General features: G+C 63.3%; 1 protein-coding gene across 2 annotated transcripts in view; it reads left to right on the top strand.

The window, feature by feature from the left end:
* Positions 1-327: 327 nt before the first annotated feature.
* Positions 328-15,849, top strand: part of COL7A1 (collagen type VII alpha 1 chain) — a 30,928-nt gene continuing 15,406 nt past the window's right edge. The window contains exons 1-58 of one of the 2 annotated variants that reach the window (XM_053953448.1): positions 328-403; positions 2,357-2,447; positions 2,562-2,739; positions 2,817-2,976; positions 3,070-3,163; positions 3,247-3,405; positions 3,608-3,771; positions 3,870-3,999; positions 4,095-4,217; positions 4,750-4,899; positions 5,578-5,697; positions 5,822-5,968; positions 6,136-6,252; positions 6,328-6,477; positions 6,672-6,800; positions 6,886-7,032; positions 7,195-7,320; positions 7,390-7,533; positions 7,615-7,740; positions 7,815-7,961; positions 8,042-8,170; positions 8,248-8,394; positions 8,555-8,674; positions 8,759-8,905; positions 8,983-9,119; positions 9,202-9,328; positions 9,407-9,550; positions 9,622-9,776; positions 9,881-9,922; positions 10,070-10,096; positions 10,212-10,256; positions 10,468-10,560; positions 10,884-10,955; positions 11,278-11,313; positions 11,388-11,441; positions 11,635-11,703; positions 11,795-11,908; positions 12,227-12,253; positions 12,398-12,451; positions 12,563-12,625; positions 12,748-12,807; positions 12,947-12,982; positions 13,119-13,163; positions 13,377-13,412; positions 13,531-13,575; positions 13,676-13,711; positions 13,792-13,818; positions 13,910-13,939; positions 14,097-14,168; positions 14,273-14,332; positions 14,441-14,476; positions 14,618-14,698; positions 14,825-14,860; positions 14,946-14,990; positions 15,087-15,158; positions 15,328-15,372; positions 15,480-15,506; positions 15,586-15,627. In XM_053953448.1, the coding sequence (XP_053809423.1) occupies positions 2,366-2,447; positions 2,562-2,739; positions 2,817-2,976; positions 3,070-3,163; positions 3,247-3,405; positions 3,608-3,771; positions 3,870-3,999; positions 4,095-4,217; positions 4,750-4,899; positions 5,578-5,697; positions 5,822-5,968; positions 6,136-6,252; positions 6,328-6,477; positions 6,672-6,800; positions 6,886-7,032; positions 7,195-7,320; positions 7,390-7,533; positions 7,615-7,740; positions 7,815-7,961; positions 8,042-8,170; positions 8,248-8,394; positions 8,555-8,674; positions 8,759-8,905; positions 8,983-9,119; positions 9,202-9,328; positions 9,407-9,550; positions 9,622-9,776; positions 9,881-9,922; positions 10,070-10,096; positions 10,212-10,256; positions 10,468-10,560; positions 10,884-10,955; positions 11,278-11,313; positions 11,388-11,441; positions 11,635-11,703; positions 11,795-11,908; positions 12,227-12,253; positions 12,398-12,451; positions 12,563-12,625; positions 12,748-12,807; positions 12,947-12,982; positions 13,119-13,163; positions 13,377-13,412; positions 13,531-13,575; positions 13,676-13,711; positions 13,792-13,818; positions 13,910-13,939; positions 14,097-14,168; positions 14,273-14,332; positions 14,441-14,476; positions 14,618-14,698; positions 14,825-14,860; positions 14,946-14,990; positions 15,087-15,158; positions 15,328-15,372; positions 15,480-15,506; positions 15,586-15,627 (5,226 nt within the window). In that variant the 5' untranslated portion in view covers positions 328-403; positions 2,357-2,365. Of the gene's footprint in view, positions 404-1,682; positions 1,703-2,356; positions 2,448-2,561; positions 2,740-2,816; positions 2,977-3,069; positions 3,164-3,246; positions 3,406-3,607; positions 3,772-3,869; positions 4,000-4,094; positions 4,218-4,749; positions 4,900-5,577; positions 5,698-5,821; positions 5,969-6,135; positions 6,253-6,327; positions 6,478-6,671; positions 6,801-6,885; positions 7,033-7,194; positions 7,321-7,389; positions 7,534-7,614; positions 7,741-7,814; positions 7,962-8,041; positions 8,171-8,247; positions 8,395-8,554; positions 8,675-8,758; positions 8,906-8,982; positions 9,120-9,201; positions 9,329-9,406; positions 9,551-9,621; positions 9,777-9,880; positions 9,923-10,069; positions 10,097-10,211; positions 10,257-10,467; positions 10,561-10,883; positions 10,956-11,277; positions 11,314-11,387; positions 11,442-11,634; positions 11,704-11,794; positions 11,909-12,226; positions 12,254-12,397; positions 12,452-12,562; positions 12,626-12,747; positions 12,808-12,946; positions 12,983-13,118; positions 13,164-13,376; positions 13,413-13,530; positions 13,576-13,675; positions 13,712-13,791; positions 13,819-13,909; positions 13,940-14,096; positions 14,169-14,272; positions 14,333-14,440; positions 14,477-14,617; positions 14,699-14,824; positions 14,861-14,945; positions 14,991-15,086; positions 15,159-15,327; positions 15,373-15,479; positions 15,507-15,585; positions 15,628-15,849 lie in introns of those variants that run through there. The other variant, XM_053953447.1, reaches the window with a different exon arrangement.

Genomic DNA, 15,849 nt, shown 5'->3' with positions numbered 1-15,849 from the left:
ACAGGGCTGGGGCAGGCAGGGGCAAACCTGCGGGCACGGCGAGCTTCAGAACCCGCCCGCCAGCTTCGGGGGCCAGGGCTGAGGTCTAAGGAGAGGAAGGCTAATGAAGAGGAGGGGATGCGCTGTTTGCTGTACCTTTAAGAAGAGCGAGGGCAACGCCGCTCCTCCCCTGCCTGGGAACAGCTTGTGCCTGGGAAAGTTGCCTGTAGCCGACCCTGGAGCATCTTTGCTCGGTGGCCGGTGGCCCTGCCCCCGGCCCCCAGCTGTGAGGTGGCCCTGGGCCCCAGAGATCCCCACTCTTGCTCCTCTTGCTGCCCACAAGAAGATGCCCTTGGACCTGTCTGTCCATTGCCCTGCCAGGAGCCGGAGGGGAGCCCCTGGGGCAGTGCCCAGCAGGGCACAGGTACGTGGGGTGCTGGGGACAGGGAATGCGGGCTGACCGAGGGGACAGAGGGTAGGTGGCACGGGGTGCATGGCAGGTTCCTTGAGCCAGGGTCAACCCCAGGTGAGCACAGGCACCACTGGGGAGGATGAGGTGCTGTGTGATGTGCCCCAAGGAGCAGTGTGGTCCCACAGGTGCCCTGGGGGTGAGGAGCACCCTGAGGGTCAAGGGTGCACCCTGGGCTGAGGAGGAGCCTCAGGGGACTGTTTCATAGTCACAGGAGGGGCAGAAAGTGAGACCAGGGCGACACAAGGTCCTTGCCTGCCTTGTTGGGCATCTTCTCCCTTTCGCCTCCTCCCAGCAACTGCAGCCACATCACCAGTGGCTTTCCACCAAGTTTCTCCAGCTCTGGGATAGGTCTCAGGCACAAGTCTGCTGTGAGACAGTGTTTTGAGCAGGGCAGGATGATGTTCCCACAGCTGACTCCAGCACAGATCCCGTACTAAACCATGGGTGCTAGGGTACCCCCAGCTGTGTGTGCAGGAAAGATCCTGGACGAGGCCTGGCTGTCCTGCAGCCTCGTAGGAGCTGTACTGGCATGGGGAGCAGCTCTTCACCACCAGTGTCCTTCCCGGGGCTAGTGCTCAGAGCCAGGCTTTAACCCAGATGGTGCCAGGGGCTCAAGTCCCTGTGGCAGCTCCATCCAGGTCTGCCTGGATCCAGGCTCCAAGTCTCCAGGACACATTCCCCTGAGATGGATGGATGGATGGATGGATGGATGGATGGATGGATGGATGGATGGATGGATGGATGGACGGAAGGAAGTTGGTGGAAGTGGGTGGCCAGCTCCTAGCTGGCAGGTGCCAGAGCTGCTCACCTTCCTGAAAGATGCAGATGCTGGAGGGGAAACTACCTTGAGCCTTACTGGAGCCCACTCAGCCCCTCACAGAGGTCTCGGTGGCAAATCCAGCAGCAACTGTTCCCAGGTGTCCAGCCCTCTCCTGCTTCGTTCCCATCCCGGAGCCGCTGCACGCCGTGCAGCCGCGGGGCAGCTCGAGGTGGCACTGGAGCGGGAAGAGCCTGAGGAGCTGCTTTCTTTCCTTCCTTCCCTCTCAGGGGAGCGGGTGGGAAAAGCCCTTTGGGCGGCCGGGCTGGGCGGGGGCCGCGCCGCTCCGCTCCCCCCCGGACCGTGCTCCGGGCCGCCCTCCATAAAGGGGCGGGAGCGCCGGGGGCCGGTGCGCGCCGGCACCGCCTGCGCCCGGCACGGCTCGGCACGGAACGGCTCGGAGCGGTGCGGGACGGAGCGGCCCCGCGGGGGCGGTGGGTGAGCGTGGAGCTGTGGCGGGGGTCCCGCCGCGGGTGGGGGGCACTGCGGGGCAGGTCCGAGCCTCCGCGCGGGCACCCGTGGGCACTCGCCCACCCTCCCGCGGCGGGGCTCGCACCGCCCGGGCCGGGCTGTGCTTGGGCTGGGAGCCGGCGCAGCCATCGCGGGGGTACCGGGCCGGGCGCCCTCCGCCGCCGCGCGCGTGGAAGCGGCGGGGCAGGGGGCTGGCAGGCAGGGCTGCCCACGCTGGCTCCCCGCTGCCCTAGAGCACCTTCCTGGGGCGGGAGGAGCCCCTGCGGGCCGGGGGCCAAGTGCAGCAGCGGCCGGGGTGCGCCGCTGCCGATGCCGTGGCGTGGGGCAGGGGAAGGGGTGGCGGAGGCAGAACCCGGGCTGTAGCCGGGCCAGACGCTCTCTGTATCCCCCGCACCGCGGACAGCCCCACCGGCTGTTCACGGGCCAGCTACTGCGCGCCTGTCCCGGCCCGAAGCGGGGCTCTCCCTGCGCCGTGGGGTACCTGGGACGGTACTGGCACCCTGCTCTCCCAACGCTGCCAGGCGTTCTGGCACGGGTGATGCTGGGAACCTCCCGAACTGCTGTCCCCAAGGCTTGGGGCTGGTGTGAGACTGTGGTGGCAGCATCCTATCCTGCAGGCTCCCACGATGAGCAGCCAACTCCTGCTCCTGGCTGTGCTCCCGGCGCTCCTGCATCCTCCAGCTGCCTTGGCACAGAAGAGGAGCCAAGGTAGGTGCTGAGCACTGGGTCCACACGGTTGGGTGGGACAGTAAGATCGTGCTTCAGCACCAATGTGCCACAGTGCCAGTCTGTGCCCTGAGTGCTGTCACTGCTCCACAACAGTGTGTGAGGATGTGCTGGAGGCTGACATCGCCTTCCTGGTGGATGGCTCATCCAGCATCGGAAGGAACAACTTCCGTGCTGTCCGCACCTTCATGGAGGAGCTGGTGGGGCCCTTTGTGCAGGTGGTGGGTGAGAAGGCAGTGCGCTTTGCCATGGCACAGTACAGTGATGACCCACGGTGAGCTCAAAGGAGGGGGCATGTGGGGTGCAGGGTGGCAGAGCTGGGAAGTGACAGTGTCCCCCTGCACTCCCCAGGGTGGAGTTCTCATTCTCCCAGTACACTGATGGCATAAGTGTCCGGAGGGCCATCCAGCAGCTCAGCTACAAGGGTGGCAATACGCGGACAGGCGCTGGCTTCCGCTACATTGCTGACAACTTCTTTGGCCCCACGCAGCGACGGCCTGGGGTCCCCCAGGTATGTGCAGAGCAATGCCCCTGGCAACATGGGGAGAAGTGTCAGGTCCATGGACCCCATGCTGGATCCCACAGTTCTTTCCTGGCCCTGCAGATCTGCATTCTCATCACGGATGGCAAGTCCCAGGATGATGCCGAGGGCCCAGCAGCGAAGCTGAAGAGCCAGGGCATCAAGGTCTTTGCTGTGGGTGAGTGAGGCTTCTGCACCACATGAAAGAGTCTTCTGCTTAGTTCAGGTTCTTTCTTCACCCATCATCTCCCTCTGTCACAGGTATTAAGAATGCTGACCGCAAGGAGCTGATCCGTGTGGCCTCGATGCCTACGGAGGCCTTCTTCTTCTACGTCGGTGATTTCAAGCTGCTGGACACGCTGGTGCCACTGATAACACGAAGGGTGTGCACGACTGTTGGGGGCACCCTGCGCCTGCTGGGTATGGGCCCCCATCCTCCTCCCTGAGGGGCACAGGTGTTGACACTGCTGGGTGCCAGACTGTGCACCCTTAGCACCCGACCCACCCCCAAAATGACCTCCTGGCTATCCCATCCCATTAGGCACACATCTGTGCTGCCACAGCAATATCTCCTCTCTGCTTCATGCACTGTGGAGCTAACAGCCTCTGTGCTACCCCACAGGTGGGCCAAACCACACTGGCCCCTCCAACCTGGAGATCCCAGAGCGGGGCCTCGACCATCTGCAGATCCGCTGGAGAGCAGCCAGTGGCCCCATCACCGGCTACCGGGTGCAGTACGTGCCACTGACAGGGCTAGGGCAGCCCATCATGGCAGAGAGGCAGGAGGTGAGTGCCCCCACCTGACTGCTCAGAGTTCCTGGGGGTTCCTGGGGGCTCCATGTGTGACCTGGGGAAGATGAGGGGGTAACATTGTTCCTGCCCAGGTGAGCGTGGGGCCACGGGAGACAAACACTGTGCTACGGGGACTGCGTGTTGGGACAGAGTACCTGGTCACTGTCACTGCCCAGTACGCCAACAGCATCGGCGAGTCAGTGTCTGGCCGAGCACGAACCCGTGAGTGTCCGCGTCCATAGGGAGGGGTGAGTGCAGGCATTGGGTGCCACAGCATATGGGGCTGGGGACTCATCTCTGCTTCTGTGTGCCTCCAGAAAGCCGTGCTGGCTCCGTGCTGGATTTTCGTGTGGTGGAGACTGGACCAACCTTTCTGCGGCTGGCCTGGCAGCCTGGCCCCGAGCCTCCCCAGGGCTACAGCCTCAGCTATACTGTGCAAGGTGAGGGGATGGTCCGTGCGAGGGTCGGTGCTGCCTGGGCACCCCTGTCTTTGTGCAGCCCCCTGGGCAGAGGGATGCATGGATGAGCGCTGTGGGTGTGTATCCACCCACCTTCAGCACGGCAGCCGGCACGCGTGCGCTGGGTGTGGGGCGCGCGCGTGTGCAGAGGTGTGGAGGCAGCCTGTGTATTCCTACACCCAGAGGCTTCCTGTGCAAGGTTCAGGGTGTGTGCTTGGGCGTGCACAATGGCTGGGGGCCTGGCATGTGCCCCCATGACTGCTGCACATGGGGGGCAGGCAGCAGACCCCCGTCCCAGCCAGGGACGGGGTTGGAGCCACACACCTGGCAGCCTCACCCTGGCCTCGGGCGCTCCAGGGGGTGCCCCTGCCCTGGCCCACGTCCCAGCCTCTTCCCGGTGCTCCCCACCCCTGGCACTGACTGGCATCCTCAGGGCAGGGTGCAGGCCCACAGACACCCCTTCCCTGCTGGGCCTGGTGTGTGCTATGTCCCTGTGCCCCCCACACCCTTCCAGGAGCACCTCAAAGAGAGGAGAAGAGCCTGACAGGCAGCGCACAGTCAGCCACACTCAGCGACCTGCAGCCCGATACTGAGTACGTGGTGATGCTCCAGCCCCACTATGCACAGCAGCCCGCTGTCCCTGCCACCCTCACTGCCCGGACACGTGAGTACTGTGCCCAGCCCTGGGCCCAGCCAGGGTTAGGAATGGGTTCCCAGCACAGGGATGCCCTCCTCCAATCACTGTGCTCTACTGGCTGCCTGTGGGGGTGGGATGGGGATGCAGGTGAGCATGGCTACAAGGCGATGCTCTGGGCCCCAAAAGTTGCTCCCAGGGCAGGATGCAGCACTGTGTGCTCCCAATTTCCTTTGCAGCCTTCTGGGAGTGTTTCCACTGGAGCTTTCCTCCCATGACGTAGAAAATGTTGACTGAAAAAATGCAGGGTTTGAGTACAGTGGTCTGTGGGAGGAAAGTGTGGTTTCCACCAGGGCAGAGGCTGTTGGAAAGCATCTTCGGGCAGGAGTGGGGGTGAGGCCCCAGGGCAACACCTTTGCAAGCATCAGATTTTGGCAAACCAATTCCTTCAGCAGCCCCAGGCAGTCTTAACCCACAGAAAGTATTTAAGGCATTAAGAGGAAAACATTTGAGCTCCCTTTTGCACGAGTTTGATGCTTTGAAGGAGCCGCCTGGGCACGGGCTGCACTCAGTGACCTCAGTGTGGTTAGCATCCGTGAGCAGGGGCAAGGGGGCTTCCTGAAGACAGCAGTTTGCAGGTGAAGGTGCTTCCCGCTGCCCCCTGCCCCACTCTCACGTGGGAGATGGACAGTCACCTCACTTCCACAGGGCACCTGGTGGGCGTGCAGCACTTGACTGTCCACAACGTCTCAGCACAGAGTATGCTGCTGGCCTGGCAGTCTGTCAGTGGTGCGACCGGCTACCGGCTCTCCTGGGCAACCCGCACAGGTAGGCGCCTCTCCCAGAGCTTGTGGCCCTTCTGCTGGTGGCCCCTGTGAGGAAGGACAGGAGGGAGCTGGTGGTGCCTGCTGCTTGAACTCCCCAAGGGACTGCTGCACTGGCTCCCACACAGGGCAGGACCGGCACAGGGTGGACCTGGATGCCAGGCAGATGTCGCATGCATTGGTGGGGCTGCAGCCCAACACCGACTATGTGGTGACGGTGGCCCCACTCTTCAGGCAGCTGGAGGGGCCCACAGCCACTGTGCAGCAGAGGACAGGTAGGTGTTGGGTACAGGTGATGCCATCCTGCTGCTGTGCATGGGAGGGGGCAGGGACCAGCCCTCATAGCCCCTATCCTTGCCATGTGCGGGGACCAGAGACATGGGCTTGGTGGCTGGCAGCAGAGTGGCACAAGGTACCCTGGCCCATGGGGTCCCTCTTGCAGAGGCAGGTACAGACCAGATGCTGCAGACCAACATCCTGGGCCCCACATCCATCCAAGTGCTCTGGACCAGTGCCCGTGATGCTCGTGGCTACCGTCTGGAGTGGAAGAGAGCCACAGGTAGGCTCGGGGTGCCTGTTGCCCCTGTGGGCCCTCCATTGCCAGCAACTGGCTGTGATTCTTCCCTTCCTGCAGGACCAGAGCCCCCCAGAACAGTGTCTCTCCCCAGCAGCACCAATACTTACCAGCTGATGGGGCTGAAGCCGGGCACCGAGTACCGCATCACCCTCTACACACTCTATGATGGTGGGGAGGTGGCCACCCCTGTCACCACCTTTCAGACAGGTGAGTGTTGCTGTGGGTCCCCTGAGTTGTTCCAAGCCTTTGGCATGGAGGGATGTCCCAATGGGCATTGCTCAGCCTGAGGACTGCCTTGGCCATGAGAACCCCCAGCTGTCTGGTCACAGCCCAGGATGAGTATGGGGGTTGTGCTCTCCAGGCTGTGCCGCTCCAGCTGTGCCACACATGTCCCCTCACAGGCGTGGAGGCACCCGTGGGTGCTGTGTCAGACCTGCGGCTCGTTGAGGAATCGGGCAGGTGGGTACGGCTGAGCTGGACCGGTGTCCCCGGTGCCACCGAGTACAAAGTGGTGGTGCGCAACAACCAGGGTGAGTCTGTGGGCAGGGCCACGGGTGGCACCTGGGGGATCCTGACCAGCTGACACCGAGCCACTGCACTGCCCTACTCCGGCAGATGGCACGGAGAGGACGAGGCGCATCCCAGGCAGCCAGACGGGGCTGGAGCTTGGTGACCTCCGGGAGGGCATCACCTACCTGGTGCGTGTCTCGGCACTAGCAGGCAGCCGGGAGGGCAGTGCTGCCATGCTTACCGTCCGCCTCAGTAAGTCCACGTCAGGGTTCAGAACCAGGAGTTCTGGTATTGATGTTCCCACTGTGGCACGCAGCTGTCTCTATCCCCCTGCAACCCCTTGGGATGGCAGCTTGGCTGTGGGGTCCCTTTGGATTCCCCAAGGTGATGCTGTGGTGCTATGGGGTGGTGCAGAGTATCCAGATGTGGGCAGCATTTCGGATCTGCGGGTGATGGAGGCCGGTCCCAGCCAGCTGCGGGTCACCTGGCGAGGGCTACCAGGTGCCGGGGGCTACCTGCTGACATGGCAAAGCAGTGACGGTGAGTGTATGGACCACAGGGTGCTGTGGCAGCAGTGCTGGAGCCCTTCCTATCCCAGCCATTTCTTAGGTCTGAAGAAATCCCGCTTCCTCCCTGCTGACCCCACCACCTTCACCATCGAGGGGCTGCACGCCAACATCGTCTACACCATCAGTATCTCAGCCATTGTGGATGGCCGTGAGGGCAGCCCTGTCACTGCCACGGGACGGATAGGTGAGGTAACCCCTGCCTGACAGTGCTGTCTGGTGACAGTGGCTGTGACCAGGGGTGACAGTGGCCCTCTTGGTGTCACAGTGCCGGAGCAGGTGGGGAAGGTGACCCAGCTGGAGGTGCAGGCAGCCAGGAGCAACGTTGCCCGTGTCACTTGGGTCGGTGTGCCGGGAGCCACTGCCTACCGTGTGGTGTGGAGCCGCAGGGACGGTACTGTGGGACGGGGATGGGGGCGGGCTGTGAGGGCAGCAGAGTGGGGGTCCTGATGCCACAGTCCTTGGCAGGGGGTTCGGAGAATAGCCGGCAAGTTCCTGGCCACACCAACTCCTTTGACATCCCCAACCTGGAGGGAGGCGTCTCCTACACTGTGAAGGTGACGGCACTCATTGGCAACCGGGAAGGCAACCCCGTCTCCGTTGTCGTCACCACCCGTGAGTGCTGGGGCAGGGGGCATCACCCCAGGGTGGCACTGGGCACTCCTGCCCCTGACGCCTGCCCCTCTACTCCACAGCTGAGGCAGTCCCCCTACGCCCTGTCAGTGGCTTCCAAGTGACCGAGGCCTCGGAGCACCACCTGCGCCTGACCTGGCTGCCAGTGGCTGGCAGCAGTGGGTACCGTCTGTTCTGGCGTCTGGCTGAAGGTAAGCACAGCTGGCTGGAGCCCTGCATCCCTGCCAGCCCCCACCCGCACCCCCTCACCCCTCTCTGCCCCTGCCAGGGGGGCCCCAGCATAGCCAGCAGCTCCCAGCCACCTCCAGCTCTTATGCCCTGTCGGGACTGGAACCGGGCCGGCACTACCATATCAGCATCACCAGCCTGGCAGGCAGCCGGGAGAGCGAGCCAGCCACCATCACTGCCATCACCAGTAAGGGACTGCCTGCAGCCAAGGCAGCATAAGCCCCCTGACACATGGCTTGAGCCCAGAGGGGCATCCTGGGACTGGACTGTCCCAGCATTGGACTGGGTAGGGAGCATGTTGGGAGCTTCCCCATGAAGCTGGGACACCCTTTCCTCCCCCTTGGTAGCTGCCCCAAGCCACATCACCAGCCTGCGGGTGACAGAGGTGCAGAGGGATTCGCTGACTCTCACCTGGACCCCAGTCCCTGGTGCCTCTGGCTATGTCCTCTCCTGGAGCCCTCCTGCAGGTGAGATGAGTGGGTGGCCCCAGGACAGTGGGCAACATCCCCGCAGGGGCTTGCTGATCCCTCTGACTGTCCCCTGGATGGCAGCTGGTGGGGAGAAGGGGCGGACGCTGCCCAGCACTGCCAGCTCCCAGCAGGTCTCTGGGCTGCGCCTGGGCCAGCGCTACACCTTCACCCTCCGGCCACTCGTGGGGAGCGCGCCAGGTACCGAGGTGTCCGTCAGTGAGCGCACAGGTACTGCGGAGTCCCTGCAGGGGTGGGCTGAGCTTGTCTCCACTCTGGTGGTGGCTTCACCCCTTCCTGTCCTGCAGTCTGCAGGGATGCCCTTGGTGACGTGGTCTTTCTAGTACACGGCACCCGCAACAGCTCCTCTGGTGCCAACGCTGTCCGCACCCTCCTCTCCAACACCGTGTCCGCCCTGGGGCGCCTGGGCCCTGAGGGCACACAGGTAGGCTGCTGCCACAGCACTGGGGGCACGGGGGGGTCATGGGTGGGCTGTGGTGCCCACTTGCTGCCCTGCACCCTTGCAGGTGGCCCTGGCCACATACAGCTACCGCAGCCTACCCTGGCTGCTCCTCAACCGCTCCAGTGACCTGGCGACCGTGCTGGAGCAGATCCGTGCCATGCGCTATGAGGAGCCCAGCGGCAACGCCATCGGTGAGGGGCGGCACTCGGAGCTGGGGAAGTGGTTTCCAGGATCCTGCTGACTGTCCCTTCTTCCTTCTCCCTCTCTAGGGGCAGCCATCACCTTTGCCAGGACCTACCTGCTGAGTCCTGGCGCAGGGCGCCGTCCCGGGGTGCCAGCAGTGCTGGTGATTCTGGCTGACAGCCCCTCTGGGGATGATGCCATCACTGTGGCCAGGGATGTCAAGGCTGGGGGTGAGGATTAATAGGGTCTCATCAGGATGTGCAGGGACTTCTGTGGGGTGCTGAGGGTGCTCTCTGCTCAGGGGTCCAGGTGCTGGCAGTGGGCATGGAGGGGGCAGACCGGGAGCAGCTCCAGCGCATGGTCACCAGTGAGGACCCACGGTACATCTACCATGGCAACCTGGCAGAGCTGGAGGGAGAGCTCACTGATGACCTCTGCACCATCATCTCCACCAGGGTAAGGGCCTGAGTACTTCGGGGGGGTGTGGAGGGGGAGCAGTCCCATGTAAGCCAGAGGATCTCTGATCCCTGGGTTCACACAGGCTTGTCTTTTCTTGCCAGCCGGCGCCGAAGCCAAAGCCCTGCACTGTGAAGTGCCCCAAGGTGAGCTTCTCAAGGCTGTGCCATGCTGTGCCGTGCCACAGATACTCAGCGTGGGTCATGGACCCCTAGTTGCTGACAGCCGAAGCCAAGTGGGGAGTTAAGTTCAAGAGTGCCGGCCTCTAACGCCTTCCCTCTGTCCCCTTGCAGGGCGAGAAGGGAGACCGCGGTGAAGCAGTGAGTGCTTTGGTGACACCCCGCCACCAGCTGGTGGCTTTGGGAGGTTTGCATCTCCCAAACCATGCTAACATCAGCTCACAGGGGATGCTCACTACTGGCTTTGTCTCTGCAGGGACTGCAAGGACGTATGGGACCACCAGGTCTCCCTGGGCAGCCGGTAATAACCTGATGGAGGGGGGAAGAAGAGGGGCAGCTCCCTGGAGAGGGCAGTGTCATGGTCCCCATGTCCTCATGTTGCCTTGTCCCTTTGTCCTGCCAGTGGGTGGGTGTGGGGCAAGGACATGTCCAGCCCTTGCTATAGGGATAGACAGGCAATACCTCTTGACCACCACCTGCCACCCAGCCTGTCCTCTCCACTGTGTCTCCAGGGTCGCCACGGGCTTCCTGGCTCTCCAGGACCACCAGGGCCACAGGGTCCACCAGGAGAGAGTGCCGAGGGTCCGGGCAAGAAGGGTGACAGAGTGAGTACCTCTGGTCCCTCACCTAGGCACCCCAGGATCCCTGGACACAGTGACCTGGCTCCATGGGGCCTCTCACTGCCCCTTGTCCCTTTGGTCTCCACACCCACGCTGGAGGGGAAATCCTGCTGAAGAACACTAGCCCAGCCCCACACTGCACCCTCACAGCCCAGCTCAGCACATGGGGAAAGGCACCCTGCAACCCAGCTCTGCCTTGGGGCTGCCCTGAGCTGCCAGGGCTGGGACCAGCACTGCCTGGGGCACTGAAGGAGTCTGGCAGTGCTGGGGTACACCAGATGCTGGCATGATGCTCCTCTGTCCTGCAGGGATTTCCTGGAGCTGAGGGGAGACCAGGAAGCCCTGGGCGCCCTGGGAATCCTGGATCACCTGGGCAGCCAGTGAGTAAGGGTGTCCCTTGGCTTTGCTGCTGCACAATGGGCTCTTCCCATGGCCCTGCCTGCTCCCTGAGCCAGCCTCTGCTTCCCTGTTCCCTGTACTGGGGGAGTCTCAGGAGCTGGCAGGGTCACTGCTATCTCCTGTGTGTGTATCCCAGGCAAAGTGTACTGTCTAGGCTTGCTTTGGCTGGAGATGCCATGCCATGCCATGCCATGCCATGCCATGCCATGCCATGCCATGCCACCCCACCCCATTCCATCTCATCCCATCCTCACTCCCCTGGCTGGCAGGGATGTGTTCACCTCCTGAGCTGTTGTTTTCTAGGGCATCCAGGGCATCCCTGGTCCCCGAGGGGATCCTGTGAGTATGGCCCCAGCCCTCCCCAACCCTTCTCACACCCAACACCCCCTCTCATAATCATCTTTCCTTCCCAGGGGACACGTGGGCCCATGGGACTTACTGGCCCAAAGGGGGAGAAAGGTGAACCGGTATGTGATGGACAGGGGGCTGCCCCACAGGGGTCCCTGGGGAGCACTGGGGACCCTGGTGGGCACAGCTTGGTGCCTGGCATCTCCTGGCCCCAGGCTGTCCCCATCTCCCTGCCAGACTCCTGGCCTTGTGGCACTGTGGCCACAACAGGGCACATGCGGTCACTGATTTTTCCTCCCCCTGCTCGTGCAGGGAGAGCCCAGGGTGATCCCGGATGGAGTGCAGGGGTTGCCAGGCCAGAAGGGGGAGCCGGGTGTGCCGGTAGGTGTGGCAATACGGATGGGAAGGGGTCTCTGCCAGCACCCCCAGCCCACACCTCAGCCTCAGCTGATGGAGCACCTCTGTCCTCCAGGGCAGCCCCGGCTCACCTGGGATCCCTGGCCCACGGGGGCCTCCTGGAGATCCAGGCCCCCCTGGTCCACTCGGACCCATGGGGCTACCGGGACCTCCTGGGGAGTTTGTGAAGGTACAGTCCCCGATGCTGCATGGGGATGGCTGGGGGATGTGTGGGCAGAGGGATGGGGGAACAGGCAGCTGCTTGGAGCTGCTCCCCCGTGGACTCCTCCTGGCCCTGCTCCTGGGCTGTGCCCTCACCAGCTGTGCCTGCACACAGATGCTCGTGCCTGAGCTGTTGCTGGCACTGGGCAGTGTGGGGAGAGGCACTTGGCATGCACATACCCTAATGCCACTGATGATGGGCTCTACCCAGCATGTTCCTCTTCTGTTCAAGGAGGGCATGGGAACAGCCCAGAACTGCCCTTATTTGCTTTTTTCACCCTTGCAGGGAGAAAAGGGTGACCGTGGAGAAAGGGTGAGTGGCTGTGCATTTCCCTGACTCCTCCACCCTGCTGGATGGAGGTCCCTTGAGTGTCCAAGGGCACTGCAGCCCCTCAGGCTGCTGGGGAGGACTGAGCCCTCAGCGCAACCACACGGGAGCTGACCCTTCTCTCTGTAGGGCCCTCCTGGATTCGTAGATGGGGCAGTACCTCGAGGGGACCCTGGACCCCCAGTGAGTTGAGCCCCTTGGCCAACAGGGTTGGCAGAGGGGATCAGGGCTGCAGTGGCTATGTGTGCCCAGGGCTGAGTCACATCCCAGGGGCTGAGATTTTCTCTCTTGCAGGGCCTGCCTGGGGACCCCGGGCCTCGGGGACCTGCTGGGCCCCCTGGTCTGAAGGGAGAGAAGGTAAGAAGGTGGCAGGAATGCTCCCCACTGAGGCTGGACCTCACACCACTCTCCAGTGAGGATTCCCATCTAATGGGCATCCCCATGTCATGAGCATGGCTGTCACCTTTCCAAATCCCCAGGGTGATGGCACAGAAGGTTTCCCAGGGCCACCTGGCCGCCCCGGAGACCCAGGAGACAGGGTGAGTTTCCTGAGAGAAGGTAAGGCAGGCAGGAGCTGGCCATGCCAAGAGCCAAACCCCGAGGGCACTCCTGCTTTGAACAGCCTGGGCATTTGCCTTGTCACACCAAAGGTGACAATGTCTCCATTCTCCTCTGCAGGGTCCTCGGGGACCACCGGGGGAGCAGGGCAGGAAGGTGAGCGGTGCAGGGACCGAAGAGATGCTCTTGCCATGCCTTTGGCAGAGAGAAGGGGGTTCTGGGTTCTGTGCCAGGACCCAGGATGTCCCCCAAAGGTCCTGCTGCCCCTGACCCTTCGTTTCTCCTATACCAGGGAGACCGTGGGGCACCGGGCGAGCTGGGAGAGACGGGCGAGAAGGTGAGAGGGTGCCAAAGCAGACTGGCATTGGCCGGTCCTGGTGTCCCTGAGACCTGGCGGTGGCAATGCCTGGGGATGGCTGTCACAACCCAGTGGTCTTGGATGGGATTAAGGACTGACTCGTGAAGAGCTCTGGGGCAGTGCGTGGGGTGGGGGCAGTGTGATGGAGAGGGAGGAAGGCTCCCTGAAAGCCTCCTCTGCTTTGCTCTGCAGGGAGACCGTGGTGTGCCAGGCCCAGGGGGTGAGAAGGTAGGTGCACTGGGGCAGCTGTGGCATGGTGGAGTGATGCCTATTCTGCCCTGGAGCAGCCACCCTGGCAGGGGGTGGCAGGATGCCCACACACCTTCCTCTTCCTCCTCTCCTGCAGGGTGAGATGGGAGCCCCAGGGCACCCAGGGCCATCAGGCAGAGAGGTGAGCCAGGGTAGTGGGTGTGTGGATCCAGGAGCTGCCATGCCCTGGGTGCACCTTCCCAGGCTCTGCCAGCCCCCTGAGGTCTCTAATCTTGCCACAGGGAGCTCCAGGACCGACTGGCCCGCGGGGGGAGAAGGTGAGGGCAAAGTGGGGTCCCAGTGGGGTGGCAGGGGTCTGTTAGGGAAGGGGCTGGCAGTGACACCTGTCTCTCTGCAGGGTGATCCAGGACCACCTGGCAGGCCAGTAAGTGACGCTGCCCAACTCTGCCTGCCCCAGCCCCAGGACAGGGAGCCATGGGCAGTGCCCAGCATGGTCTCCTCTGCTTCCCCTCCAGGCTCCCAGCGTGGCTGGTGCTGGAGAGAAGGTAACCCTGGCCCAGCTGTGCCCTCCACCCTCTGGGCACGGCTGTGGGCTGGGGAGGGGGATTGCACAGTTGGGCTCATCCTGGTCCCAGGCCTGGTCCATAGCTGCAGTGGGGGAAAAAAATGGGTGGTTTGGGGTGCTGATTTTGTCTGCTCCAGGGTGACAGAGGTTTCCCAGGACCAGAAGGACCTCCTGGCCCCAAGGGTGAAACAGGAGATAAAGGTGCCCGTGTGAGTACCGCCTTGAGGATAGGAAGCACAGGGCACATGGCACAGCCCTCCCCAGACTCATGGTGCCTGTGCTGTTGTTCCATGCTATGTCCTTTCATGTCTAGGGCCCCCCTGGCCTGAGCATCCCAGGGCCAGCTGGCCCCAAAGGCGAGCAGGGCGATCGGGTGAGTCTGGGGGCACCCTGGGGGCAGCAGCTCATGGCCCTGGTCCCTCCCCTGGCAAGGGGTCACCGAGGTTCCCAGTGACACCTGCTCTTCCTCTCCAACAACCAGGGTATCGTTGGCCTCCCAGGCAGGAGTGGCCCAAAGGTGATGTCAGTGCCCTTCCATTCATATGTCCATCCATCTGTCTGTCTGTCTGGCTCTAGAGGGGCTGCTCCTGCAGCCTGTGCCCCTTCTCTCCCCAGCTGTCCAGACTCTGCCCTGACTGTTGCCCCTTCCCTTGCCTAGGGTGACCCAGGAGAGCCAGGGGAGAAGGGGGAGCCGGGCCGAGCGGGCACCCCTGGGCAGATCGGGCTGCGAGGCAAGGAGGTAGTGTGGCACAAGGGGCTGTGGGGCACCGTGGCCCTGAGGAGGTGGGGGGCTGGCAGGGAGCAGGGGGATGCTGGTGACTTGTACCTTTCTCTCTTGGCCGGTGCCCACTGATTTGTGCCTCAGGGAGAGCGAGGAGAGAAAGGTGACGAAGGCACCCCGGTAAGTGAGGGTCCCCAGGACCACTGCCCCTCTTCCCACTGCCTCTGATCCTACTGCCCCCCACTCACCCCCTCTTTCCCCACAGGGTGAAGCGGGTCTGCCTGGCAAGCCTGGTGACAGGGGTCCCCGGGTAAGTGCAGGGCTGCTGGGCACCCTGGCACAGGAGAGACTCATGGCCTCGGGGTGGCTCCTGCTAATGCACATCTTCCCTTTGCCCTCCATCCAGGGCCTTCCTGGCTACCGTGGCCCCCCTGGGGAGAAGGGTGACTTGGGGGACCCAGGACCTGAAGGCAGGAATGTAAGTAGCCCCTTGTATGTGCCCACTGCTCCATGGACACCCACCACCTCTCACACCTCACTGCCCCACACCCACCCTTACCCCAGGGGTACCCCCCCCATCCCACAGGACCCACACCCCACGGGTCCCCCATTCCCTCCCTCTCTGACTCCATCCCTCTTTCCTGCAGGGCAGCCCTGGAGCACCAGGGAGCAAGGGTGACCGTGGGGACCCAGTGAGTGATGGCAGGGCCACATGTGGCCCCCCCACCCCAGAGCTAGCTGTGCCCTCCCCAGGGCTGCGCCAGCTCCCCTTAATCTGCTTCCCTTGCCCTTCTTTCAGGGGCCTCCCGGACCCCCAGGACGAACTGTAAGTTCTGCCTCCCTCTTCCTGCCCATGGGCTGCTGTCCAGCCCCGTGTGCTCCAACAGCTCCTTTCTGCCTCACAGGTCGATGTTGGGCTCGGAGGAGTGGGGGGAAAGGGTGAGAAGGTAATGAACGAGTCCTTGGGATGCTGCTGGTGGGATACCCTCTGCTGGCCACTGGCATCATTGTTGATCCCTGCCCAAAAATGCCTCTGCCACGTGCAGCTGATGTGCACCACGACTGAGAGGCACATGGGGAGCACAGGGGCTGACACTCATGCCCTGTAATGGGAGGAGGCACTGTAGGACTGAGGTTTCCAAAGGAACTGGCATGCTCCTGGCTCCCCA

The sequence above is a fragment of the Vidua chalybeata genome, chromosome 12 (genome assembly GCF_026979565.1).
Source record: "Vidua chalybeata isolate OUT-0048 chromosome 12, bVidCha1 merged haplotype, whole genome shotgun sequence".
NCBI lineage: Eukaryota > Metazoa > Chordata > Aves > Passeriformes > Viduidae > Vidua > Vidua chalybeata.
Note: the sequence above shows the minus strand (reverse complement) of the source record. Positions and strands in the feature narration are given on the sequence as shown.